Below are 12,517 nucleotides of genomic sequence, written 5' to 3'. Positions count from 1 at the left end.
TGGAAATGGCCCACCTTGATTATCACTACAAAAGGTTTATTCCCCCCCCCTCCCCTTCCCCCCCCCGGCCTACTCTCCTGCTGGTAATAGCTCATCTTAAATGATCACTCTCCTTACAGTGTGCATGATAAACACCCATTTTTTCATGTTCTGTGTGTATATAAATCTCCTCACTGTATTTTCCACTGAATGCATCTGATGAACTGAGCTGTAGCTCACGAAAGCTTATGCTCAAATAAATTGGTTAGTCTCTAAGGTGCCACAAGTACTCCTTTTCTTATTTTAGGGAAGAAGGTGGGTAGACAAGGGAAAGAGGTCCTGTCTTTAATGACAGGCAGCATTTCCGCATTGTTATCTCTACCCACCAGCCTCAAGCAAGGTGCACTCTTGCCTGACACTCCACTGGCCCACTCTCCAGCAAGGGAATCTGTGTCCTCTCTGGTAGGTTCTACAATACTGCTGCATCCTCAAATGAGGAGAAAGGCTCCCTGCTTCTCCGAACAAGTACGGAAAAGCTGAACGGTCTTCTGTTATTCTCAGGGGAGAATCAGACACACCGCAGGCAAGTCACCGAGTATCAATCAGGCTATGAACCAGGGTGAAAGCAGGACCTCCCTGAAAGCAGCTGCAGCAGAGCAGCTAGCAAACAAATTACCCCAAAGAACTAGCATAATGACAGGTTTCAGAGTAGCAGCCGTGTTAGTCTGTGTCCGCAAAAAGAAAAGGAGGACTTGTGGCACCTTAGAGACTAACCAATTTATTTGAGCATAAGCTTTCGTGGGCTACAACTCACTTCATCGGATGCACGAAAGCTCATGCTCAAATAAATTGGTTAGTCTCTAAGGTGCCACAAGTCCTCCTTTTCTTTTTCCCAAAGAACTAGTTACCTCAAGTATCTGTTAATTAGGGCTTATGAGTGTAGAGTGTCCCTGACATCACCACCAGTTCTTCAAGCTCATCTATGGCCAGAGGAGGACCTGGACAGAGTTAAGATGCCCCTGCATGATTCACACAACAACCAAATGTGACAGGAAAAATGAAATTTAAGAGAGAAACCACAGCCTTTCCAAAACTCGCCCCTGCAAAGCAGGAAGAGATTAGGGGGAGGAGTGAAAGGAGAATCAATAAATCTTAATCTCATTCACAATGATCTGGAGCTCTTATTAAGTAAATTAATTTAAGTTAATTTAACTCGATCATGACTCCTGATCACAGTGATTTAGTGAGGGGGAAATTGCATTAGGAAAGGCCATGCTCACTAGATAGAAGAACGGAAGAAAATTAGATCCACTTAGCAATGTGAATTAATATGGAAATAGCAGGTGTAAATTTAACCTTATCAAGAGCATGAAAATTATCTTCATAAATTTGTAGAAATAGCCCCCAAGTTGCTTATAAATCTATTTAAAACAAAAATATTACAAAAAGTGCAGTAAAATTAATTTAAAATACACTCCCATCTATCGCCTGCAGAAGAGTCAGCGGCAGGGCGAAGTTTAATGCAATCTAGCAATGAGGGAAGAAAGCAACCAATCACTGAGGAATTAGCACTGGGTGCCTGTGGCCGAGCAACAGCACACCCCAGTCCCCACTCACAATCCTGAGACACACATTAGTCTTCTGTCTCTGGCCAACTGCTTCATGGGATTTGCCTGCAATGGAGCGAATGCCAGAGACCCCACCCCGTGCTGCAAACTGCAGGGTGGTTTCCCCTGAAGCAGCATGGCAATACTCTTTGCAGAGTCAAGCTTTACAGAGTGTTCGGTGGGAGTCCATTAAAAGTGCCGTATAAATCAAAAGGATTACGGCAGCACTGAAGGGCCTATGCCCATCCCATGCAGGCCCTGAACGATCTGGATTTTGATAGCTGAAACTTCCCCTTCCCTACGTGCTGCAAGTGCAGCGGCCACGTACACCCAGTGCCACCTTTAGGACTACACTTTACAGCACTGTGGCTCAGTGCCAAGCGGACATTAAAAAAAATGCAGTTCTCAGTACCATATCAAAAGGTAAATCTAAAAGGCTAATAAATCACTGCTGCTTAGCCACTCGACAAACAAGCTGCAAATTCAGCCGAAGGAGGGCACTGCGTGCATGTGCTAAATCTCACCACTGTCACCAACACAAAAAGCTGGCCATTATCTTCGCATAAGCCCCCCTTGGCCCTCGCTTGCTGCTATGCAGCAGCCATCAAACACGTCTGAGATCCCTTTGCCTCAAGCTGGGCTTATTCCCAGCACCAATGGCGCTCATGTTGGGCTGTATTGTTTAGTATTCGGCTGCTATTTAATACGTTACAGTAGCACCGCAAGACAGTATCGGGGCCCCACCGACCTAGGAGCTGTACAAACGCATGGTCTCTGCCCCAAAAAGCTAACAATTCACTAAGAGAAGTAACATACAACGGGTGGGGCAGAGAGAGTATATTCCAAGCAAAGAAAAACAACGTCAGTCATCATCACTTGCAACATCACTAGCAAACGAGGCAGCAGCAGGCAGATTTTTCAGTGGTTCTGAATTAGACCTCCTTCAAAATGAGCCACTTTCTAATAGTGGGGCAAGATGAAATGTGACTGAAAAGAGGTCGTTGGACCATTGAAACGAGAGATGGACGAGATCCACTCACTTAATCCATATCTCAATCTTCCTCCGAACAGTGCAGGATGGCTCTCTGCTAGAAATGTCTCTCCCCAGTGCTTCATCCAGTCCAGTTTTTAACAACCCGAACATTGGCTCTTCCCTCCTCCTCCCCCTGAGACAGTAGCTCACAGTCTACTAGATCATTTTTTTATTCCACATCCAGGAGAACGTTATGAACAATGGAGCATAAGACAAAGGTCAGAACTACAGAAAAAGCGTTTGCCATGTCCTGACCAGACGGTCCGTATGATGGATCGTATGCAACGAAGGTAATAGCAAGACTGAATCAGAGATTTATCTCTTCTTTAAAATATAATTGTTTTAATTTGCTGATGGCACTTTATTAAGATCTGTATGAAACAGCCATAAGATCTAAGCCACACAATTTAATGAAGTCCAAGATTAATAAGTATAAGAGGATTCTACAAATGGAAGCTCTCATCCAATCAAAATGGAACAATCAGATTACTTCTCTATAAAATGACTGCTCTGGTGAGGAAGACTGATGGTGTGACTCTGTGATCTCTGGTCTTAATCACTGTCTCTAGCCCTGCTCCTCCCCCATTTTAAACCACAAGTCCCCTCCTCTCAGTCAGATGCTCAATCAATTAGATGTTCAGATTGCATGGTAATGAGTAGGGTATGAGAACCTGAACAGAATCAAATCGAGGAGGGACTTGTCTCTCTGTCATTATGGTTGAAGCTAGCTTCCCATTCTAAGCCTCGTTTTGCCCCACCTCAATAACATCACTGATATTAAACTTACCCATTTCAAGTTTTACAGGGCTCATCTTACCAAAGCAGAAGCTCTTTTTTTCCTGCGAAGTTTGGTACAAATACAAGTAATCTTCCTCTTTCTTTAGGGTTGCCTCTCCTAATCTTGAATTGATCTCGTGAGTCAGATTCGCATATCAAGCTTTGTAGTGATGCCATGTCATGATACAACACGACGACGCTCCATACAAACAGCGCTGGACCACACAACACCCCCAAGTTCCAGTGACTCTGCATGTGATTTCAGAACCCTGACCAATCCACAAGTAGCGCTTACAGGACGCAAATCCCCCGCACCTCCGTTGATAAAATTGGGACAATTATGGAATCTGATGGGTGCCACCCTCTTTCCAGGCCCCAGTTAGAGAAACATTATGTGCAGAAACACTGAAGTGGCAGTTTTGTCCAGACCCTTCACAGAACATTTATGGTCACAAAAAAAATAGAAACAAAAATCAACTTTCGCTCAGGCTTTCAGATAACTGGGCAGTAACAGGGAGAATGGTCATTTTAACAAGACTGGCTGTACCACATAAAGAAAGAAGCAACTGTTTCAACCAAGGTAGGTTCCCCTTAATGGACTTAAATAAAAGAGCAAGATTCAATCAATGTTGCTTGTTCAGGACGAAAAGATACACTCTCAAATATACTTAACTCGAGATAGGAAGGGGGCAACTTCCAGGCTGATGGGGATGTAATGGCTTTGGTTAGGGGCAAGTTTCCTGGCTTATCACCATTCGCTCTAGGGTCATGTAGGCATTGCAAACAAAACCCCTGTAGATGCACAAAATGACCTGACAAATTACAATGTGAATAACAGAGTTATAGTGGACAACACAGTAAAGAACTCCTTGCTAGTGGCGACAGCGCCAAACAGAAGTGATCAGTTTAATCCCAAAACAATGAAGCATCTGGACTTAATTTAGTAAGCAATTTACATTTAACACTGGCGCAAACCTGAAAATAATTTATCCTGAACAGTTTCCTTGGCCACTATTTGTCCTGTCCCCTCTGCTATGATTAAATGGTTTTCTCCTCCCTCTCTGTGAGGCTACTGCCAGTACCAGTGTCTACAGCCATGACACTGATCAGAACTTGACAGATTCGATATTATGATTTCAGGGCAGAATCAACCAGAAGATGAGCTATCAGGACTAAACTTTCATTTACGTGCAAATATCTGCCACTGTAACTACCAACAACAAATTATGAACCTGTGAAATGCAGAGAAATTTAAGGCCTGGTTTACACTACAGAGTTGGGTCGGCTTAACTACATTGTTCAGGGCTGTGAAAGTTTCACGCACTTTGCGATGGAGTTAAGCCTACTTAAGCCCTGGTGTAGACACTGCTAGGTTGGTGTAACAATTCTTCCATCAAACTAGCTATCACCTCTCAGAAAGGTGGATTTCGTACAGTAAAGGGAAAATCCTTTCCGTCACTGCAGTAACTGTCTACACTGCAGTAACTGTCTACACTGCAGCGCTACAGTTGTGCCGCTGCACCGTTTCTAGTACAGACATACCCTGAGATTTTAGCCTAACGTATTCGCAAGAACACAGTGTACAAGCCCCTCCTCAAAACACTAATTGGGCCAGCCTAGAAGTAGCACAAGGACTGGTTTGACTGTGTGATTTCCTATCGCGGAATGACAGTCGTGGGTATTTGTGGATTCTATATAGAAGATGAAATATGAACATATGATGATATCTTGATGGAAAAGCAATGCGGGGGTAGGGGGAAAGAGCAGGAAGAACCCATATTTGATCTGTTTGTGAACAGTTAAACACAAAGAGTTGGCACATCTGGTTCATAAAAGGAAGGTGAATTGGAGGAGGGTCCATGACTCAGTAGATGCCTTCCGTGAAGTGCAAGAGTAATTTGTAGACTAGTATGGAGAATAGGGCATGTTCTCTGGGGGACAGCGTGACCTCAAGACCTCTTGATGCCAATTGACAGAGGACACCGAGGTACATGGGGTATACGGATCCCATGGGTTCACCAAAAGGTGTCATTGTAAGGGTCTCTACTGAAAGCCTGTGTCACACTGGTTATTTAATCACTGAGAGACGTATGTACGAAAATGTGTGAGGAGTTGTGTACGTATGCTGAAAATTATGTTTTCTAGGCCTTGTAGTTAAAGGCAGGTCACTCCAAGGTAGCATGTCACGAGACAAACTTCTCCAGACAGGAAATGGGAGAAGTATCTCCCTGGTGAACCACTATATATTGTGCATCTCACAACAGAAGTCTATTAGCATCCTAATAGATTAGCATAGGCAGAAACATCACCTGGATGTCCCAAGTCGCCTTGTCTTCCAGCTGGGAACAGGAATGCTGAAGAAGGACGACGAACTTGGAGACGAAGCCACATTCTTCTTCACTATCCTGTAGCGAGTCTGTACGACTTTATTAGCCCCAGGGCTCCTTACAAGGTGCAAGCTGGACCCTGGAAGAAAGTAAGCAAAAGGACAACCTGAAAAGTTCTCCTCCTTAGGATGTATACGATTACGGGTGGGAAGGAGGAGAGCCACCTACATAACTAGTTCATACTACGTAGAGAAGAGTGGCTTCCAGCTAAGACTAAGGAGAGCTAGTCAGCACTTCAGCTACTTACGATCCCCAATTTAGTCAGAAAGTAATGCCCCCAAGCGTGCACATACACACACGTGCACATGTACGGCACAAGCAGTCAGATGTATTATGGGGGTGTTCATGGTTTTCTGTGCCAGCTAGAAACTGGACAAAATGCAACATTGTCTGTTGCAATTACTATGCTCTGACTGTGTCAATCCTCATTGAGCTCACATAGTCCAGCTCATGCTTATGGACAAAGAGGTTCTCACTTTCAGTGGGTCATTCATACACGAAGTCTGTGAACGACACGACTAGTTAGCCAGATCTGTTTGAGAGAGAAGTGATCAGTACAGTTGACAGGCCGAAGATATTTTCATCCTTGGTTATATCTCTGCACACTATTGACTGAAGCAGGCATTTCCCCACTGCATCTTAAGGAGTACAAATATTCCAGCCTTCCTACTGCACAATGGTCTTTTGAGACATTTCAAACACATTTAGAAAACACACCTTATCCCTGACATCTACATTCTGACTAGATTTATGTATTTAATCATTTTCATAATATTTTGCAAGATGATCTACAAGCCAGTTTTTAATGCGGAATGCTTCATGCAATTAACAGTTATATGTTTGACTCTGTTTTTCCTCTCCTTGATAGTTAGCAAATTTTTTTCACAGCTTTAAGGAATGCGTCTAATTGCCTGACTTTTATAACATACAGCTATAACTGCCCAGATAATTAAAGCTGACACTACATGCTGAGACTAAATCTTCTGGTTTTATAACTGATTTAAAGGGCCAGCTGTGTTTTTTGGAGATCCTCTAATTAAAATTATTGCAAGATGGAGAGGGGAAAACCAGACCCCACTTTTGTGTTTGCCTAATGCGTCCCTTGTTGGGAGAGGTGGGACAAGTGCAGCCCAAAAGCTAAATTTAGTATGTGGTGATAACAAGGGTGATGGGGCACAGAGTTACCACTGCACGCGTACAGGCATATTCCAGCAGTCGCAACAGTGCTAAGTACTACCATAGGCAGAGCAGGTTTTCAGAATGTGATGGCAATAACTCCTGTGCATCAGAGCTAAAATACAGGTACTCATTTTTCTAGTTCATTCAGAAGCTGGGTCCTAGAGTTAATTCAAATTCAGCAACTCAGTACCTCTGTTAGGATCTGGAGGGCGGGAATAGGGTCCGCATCATGAATCTCCCATCCCAAATTCAGACAGCAGTAAAAAAAATCTTTAACACATGGGAGAGGCAAGAGAAAGCTCAATAGTGCAACATGTCACTGGAGATCTTAATAATAAAAATGAAGATAGCAACTTTCCCCATAAATTATAGTGGAAAAAACACCACTACTAACCGAAGAGAGCAATATTTAGGACTAGAGAGATCTTCAATTCTGCCTGTTAAGTGTTATGCACACTCATGGCACTATATAAATAATGTCATCATTCTATACAGTTGTGACAATGTGAAAAGGGCTCAGTGTAAATAAATCAAGGCATATCTGGAAGCACATTTCCCATACTGAAGCATATACAATTAGGACAATAATTTTAATCTATCATTTTCCCTTCCACTACCTTCAGCTTTTACAGTTATATTATAGGTTTTACATTAAACAAATATTCATATTAGGGCTGTCAATTAATTGCAGTTAACTCACGCGATTAACTCAAAAAAGTAATAGAGATTAATCGCAGTTTTAATTGCACTGTTAAACAACAGAACACCAATTGAAATGTATTAAATATTTGGATGATTTTCTACATTTTCAGATATATTGTATTCTGTATTGTAATTGAAATCAAAATGTATATTATTTTTATTACAAATATTTGCACTGTAAAATGATAAACAGTATTTTTCAATTCACCTTGTACAAGTACTGTAGTGCAATCTCTTTGTTGTGACAGTGCAACTTAAAAAATGTAGATTTTTTTTGTTACATAACTGCGCTCAAAAACAAAACAATGTAAAACTTCAGAGCCTACAAGTCCACTCAGGCCTACTTCTTGTTCAGCCAATCGCTAAGACAAACAAGTTTGTTTACATTAGATAATGCTGCCCTCTTCTTATTTACAATGTCACCAGAAAGTGAGAACAGGCTTTTGCATGGCACTTTTGTAGCCGGCATTGCAAGGTATTTATATGCCAGATATGCTAAACATTTGTATGCTCCTTCGTGCTTCGGCCACCATTCCAGAGGACATGCTTCCATGCTGATGACGCTCGTTAAAAAAAATATGCATAAATTAAATCTGCGACTGAACCCCTTGGGGGAGAACTGTATGTCTCCTGTTCTGTTTCACCCACATTCTGTCATATATTTCACGTTATAGCAGTCTCGGATGATGACCCAGCACGTTAGTTTTAAGAACTCTTTCACAGCAGATTTGACAAAATGCAAAGAAGGTACCAATGTGAGATTTCTAAGGATAGATACAGCACTCAACCCAAGGTTTAAGAATCTGAAGTGCCTTCCAAAATCTGAGAGGGATGAGGTGTGGAGCATACTTTCAGATGTCTTAAAAGAGCAACACTCCGATGCAGAAACTACAGAACACGAACTACCAAAAAAGAAAATCAACCTTCTGCTGGTGGGATCTGACTCAGATGATGAAAATGAACATGTGTCGGTCCTCACCGCTTTGGATCGTTATCGAGCAGAACCTGACATCAGCATGGATGCATGTCTTCTGGAATGGTGGTTGAAGCATGAAGGGACATATGAATCTTTAGCGCATCTGGCACATAAATATCTTGCGATGCCATCTACAACAGTGCGATGTGAACGCCTGTTCTCACTTTCAGGTGACATTGTAAACAAGACGTGGGCAGCATTATCTCCTGCAAATTGTAACCAAACTTGGTTGTCTGAGCGATTGGCTGAAGTAGGACTGAGTGGACTTGTAGGTTCTAAAGTTTTACATTGTTTTATTTTTGAATGCTGTTATTTTTTGTACATAATTCTATATTTGTAAGTTCAACTTTCATGATAAAGAGATTGCACGACGGTACTTGTGTTAGGTGAACTGAAAAATACTATTTCTTTTGTTTTTTTACAGTTCAAATATTTGTAATCAAAAATAAATATAAAGTGAGCACTACACTTTATATTCTGTGTTGTAACTGAAATATATTTGAATGTAGAAAACATCCAAAAATATGTAAATAAATGGTATTCTATTATTGTTTAATTGTGCGATTAATTTTTTTAATCACTCGACAGCCCTACTTCAAATTGTTAAAATCAGACCAAACAATACTTTTTAAATACAGCAAATGCAGAGGTTCAAGCATGCAAGTAGGAAATCCTTTAAGAAGACTGCCTGATTAAGCTTCTTATGCAAACCAGCTCGTTTTGGCAAGGACAGGGATATTGGGTCCAAAGACTAAGTTTTTTTGGTATATGTTTGTACAGTGCTGAGCACAAAGGGGACTGGATTCCTTATTGGGGCCCTTATTTGCTACCACAATGTAAATAATTAATAATAAATGCACTGAAATAATCTTATGAACTATAATGTTATTTAATAGGCTCAGCACAAAACACATTATAATGCTTTACAGGATGACAGGATTCTGCTGTAGGGAAACTCATAGAAATAATGCTTTCTGGAATTATCAGCATTAATAAAAGTAGCAGTGCTATACAGTAGATTAAATACCAAAAAGGGTACATTAAGTTAATGTAAAGTATTAAATACCCACAAAAGCCAGGAAGTTAAAGCCAGCGCCTTTTAGTAAAAAACTCTGCTTAAACAAACAAAACAAACCCCACGGCTCTATAAATCAAATCAAATATTCCCAATACTTCTCTTCCTTCTCTCTTAATTAACAATTATTCACATTAAAAATGTTCTCTGTTTCCGAGATATTCCAGCCCCTTGTTCCCCACATAGAAGCCTATGGTTTTGACAAGCATTTCCAAATCAACCAGTTCTAAAAGACAACCAGTATGGAACAGGAAATAGCAGGCTGCAGACAGTGGGAAATCTAAGGCCCTGTCTACACTTGGGGCATTTAGTAAAAGTTTCCCATCATTGCAGACACCAGTTCAGTTCTACCAATGTTAGGTATCTTGGGAGCGCTAGTGGACACAGGTCCCATTGGTGGTTTCAGCACTATCTCATCTCACCTTGATCACAGTGGATCTAACTGACATGATGTAGCTAAATTAGTGTCAGCAAAGTCCCGCAGTTACAAAATTTCCCTAGTGTAGACAAGATCTATGAAAGAAAGATCCTGTTGTGTTGCAAATGTCCCTAGCACTAAAGACTGAGAAAGGGGATAGACTGAAAATGTAGAACAGAAGCTGAACAGTTTCTCATCTAAACAGAATGTTTATCAAAGGTTCCCCACAGTGGATTTGTTAAAAATGACTGTAAGCTCCCCAGAGCAGTGACTGCATCATCCTGTGTGTCTGTACAGCACACCTAGCTCGTTTTGCGACCTACTGTACTATAATTTATCATATTATTGAGCCAAGTCCAGGTCAGATGGTTTTGTTCATGGAACATCTATTTAACTTATTTGTTTTGATTTAAATAATAACTAAAAAATGCCTATCCAAGACTATGCATGCACTAATGCATCATTAACAATATCTCAGCATGTACTTGCATGAGAGGAAAGTGATCAGGAACAGCCGGCATGGATTCACCAAGGGAAGGTCATGCCTGACTAATCTAATTGCCTTTTATGATGAGATTACTGGTTCTGTGGATGAAGGGAAAGCAGTGGATGTATTGTTTCTTGACTTTAGCAAAGCTTTTGACACGGTCTCCCACAGTATTCTTGTCAGCAAGTTAAGGAAGTATGGGCTGGATGAATGCACTATAAGGTGGGTAGAAAGTTGGCTAGATTGTCGGGCTCAACGGGTAGTGATCAATGGCTCCATGTCTAGTTGGCAGCCGGTATCAAGTGGAGTGCCCCAAGGGTCGGTCCTGGGGCCGGTTTTGTTCAATATCTTCATAAATGATCTGGAGGATGGTGTGGATTGCACTCTCAGCAAATTTCCAGATGATACTAAACTGGGAGGAGTGGTAGATACGCTGGAGGGGAGGGATAGGATACAGAAGGACCTAGACAAATTGGAGGATTGGGCCAAAAGAAATCTGATGAGGTTCAATAAGGATAAGTGCGGGGTCCTGCACTTAGGATGGAAGAATCCAATGCACCGCTACAGACTAGGGACCGAATGGCTAGGCAGCAGTTCTACGGAAAAGGACCTAGGGGTGACAGTGGACGAGAAGCTGGATATGAGTCAGCAGTGTGCCCTTGTTGCCAAGAAGGCCAATGGCATTTTGGGATGTATAAGTAGGGGCATAGCGAGCAGATCGAGGGACGTGATCGTTCCCCTCTATTCGACATTGGTGAGGCCTCATCTGGAGTACTGTGTCCAGTTTTGGGCCCCACACTACAAGAAGGATGTGGATAAATTGGAGAGCGTCCAGCGAAGGGCAACAAAGATTAGAGGTCTAGAACACATGACTTATGAGGAGAGGCTGAGGGAGCTGGGATTGTTTAGTCTGCAGAAGAGAAGAATGAGGGGGGATTTGATAGCTGCTTTCAACTACCTGAAAGGGGGTTCCAAAGAGGATGGCTCTAGACTGTTCTCAATGGTAGCAGATGACAGAATGAGGAGTAATGGTCTCAAGTTGCAGTGGGGGAGGTTTAGATTGGATATTAGGAAAAACTTTTTCACTAAGAGGGTGGTGAAACACTGGAATGCGTTACCTAGGGAGGTGGTAGAATCTCCTTCCTTAGAGGTTTTTAAGGTCAGGCTTGACAAAGCCCTGGCTGGGATGATTTAACTGGGAATTGGTCCTGCTTCGAGCAGGGGGTTGGACTAGATGACCTTCAGGGGTCCCTTCCAACCCTGATATTCTATGATTCTATGATTCAGCAACATTAACATGATAATTCAACAGGCGCTCAGCCACCCAGCCACCTACAAAAACTCTTTTCCGCCCCTTCATTATCTAAGAAGCATACCCTCAATCTTCTCCCAAGCCCTATCTAACAGATCTAAACTATCCCCTCATCTGGCCTATTTCAGACCAAGCGGTGGCGCAAACTCCAGAGTCCTCACAGAGAGCTCTAATGATACCTGGCCTTCATATGTTTTGCTATCCTCTAGAACAGTGGTTCTCAAAGCCGGTCCGCCGCATCTTTAGGGAAAGCCCCGGCAGGCCGGACGGGTTTGTTTACCTGTCGCGTCCGTAGGTTTGGCCGATCACAGCTCCCACTGGCCGTGGTTCACCGCTCCAGGCCAATGGGGGCTGCGGGAAGCGGCGCGGGGCAAGGGACGTGCTGGCCGCCCTTCCCGCAGCCCTCATTGGCCTGGAGCGGCAAACCGTAGCCAGTGGGAGCCACGATCAGCTGAACCTGCGGACACGGCAGGTAAACAAACCAGTCCGGCTCACCAGCGGCTTTCCCTGAACAAGCAGAGGACCAGCTTTGAGAACCACTGCTCTAGAAGAAAGTCCAGAGTTGGAACAAAAAAAGAAATGACT

The 12,517-nt window shown here is 42.6% G+C and overlaps 1 protein-coding gene across 3 annotated transcripts in view; it reads right to left on the bottom strand.

The window, feature by feature from the left end:
- The window catches only part of ZC3H3 (zinc finger CCCH-type containing 3), a 356,038-nt gene that overhangs the window by 214,403 nt on the left and 129,118 nt on the right, over positions 1-12,517 (bottom strand). For all 3 annotated transcript variants that reach the window (XR_013345065.1, XR_013345066.1, XM_077809716.1), the window contains exon 4: positions 5,706-5,862. Coding sequence is in view for 1 of the 3 variants with exons in the window: in XM_077809716.1 (XP_077665842.1) it covers positions 5,706-5,862 (157 nt within the window). In the remaining 2 variants the exon portion in view is untranslated. The remainder of the gene's footprint in view (positions 1-5,705; positions 5,863-12,517) is intronic.

The sequence above is a fragment of the Eretmochelys imbricata genome, chromosome 2, assembly GCF_965152235.1.
Source record: "Eretmochelys imbricata isolate rEreImb1 chromosome 2, rEreImb1.hap1, whole genome shotgun sequence".
NCBI classification, from domain to species: Eukaryota; Metazoa; Chordata; order Testudines; family Cheloniidae; genus Eretmochelys; species Eretmochelys imbricata.
The sequence above is the reverse complement of the archived record's forward strand: the minus strand, read 5'-3'. Positions and strand labels throughout refer to the sequence as shown.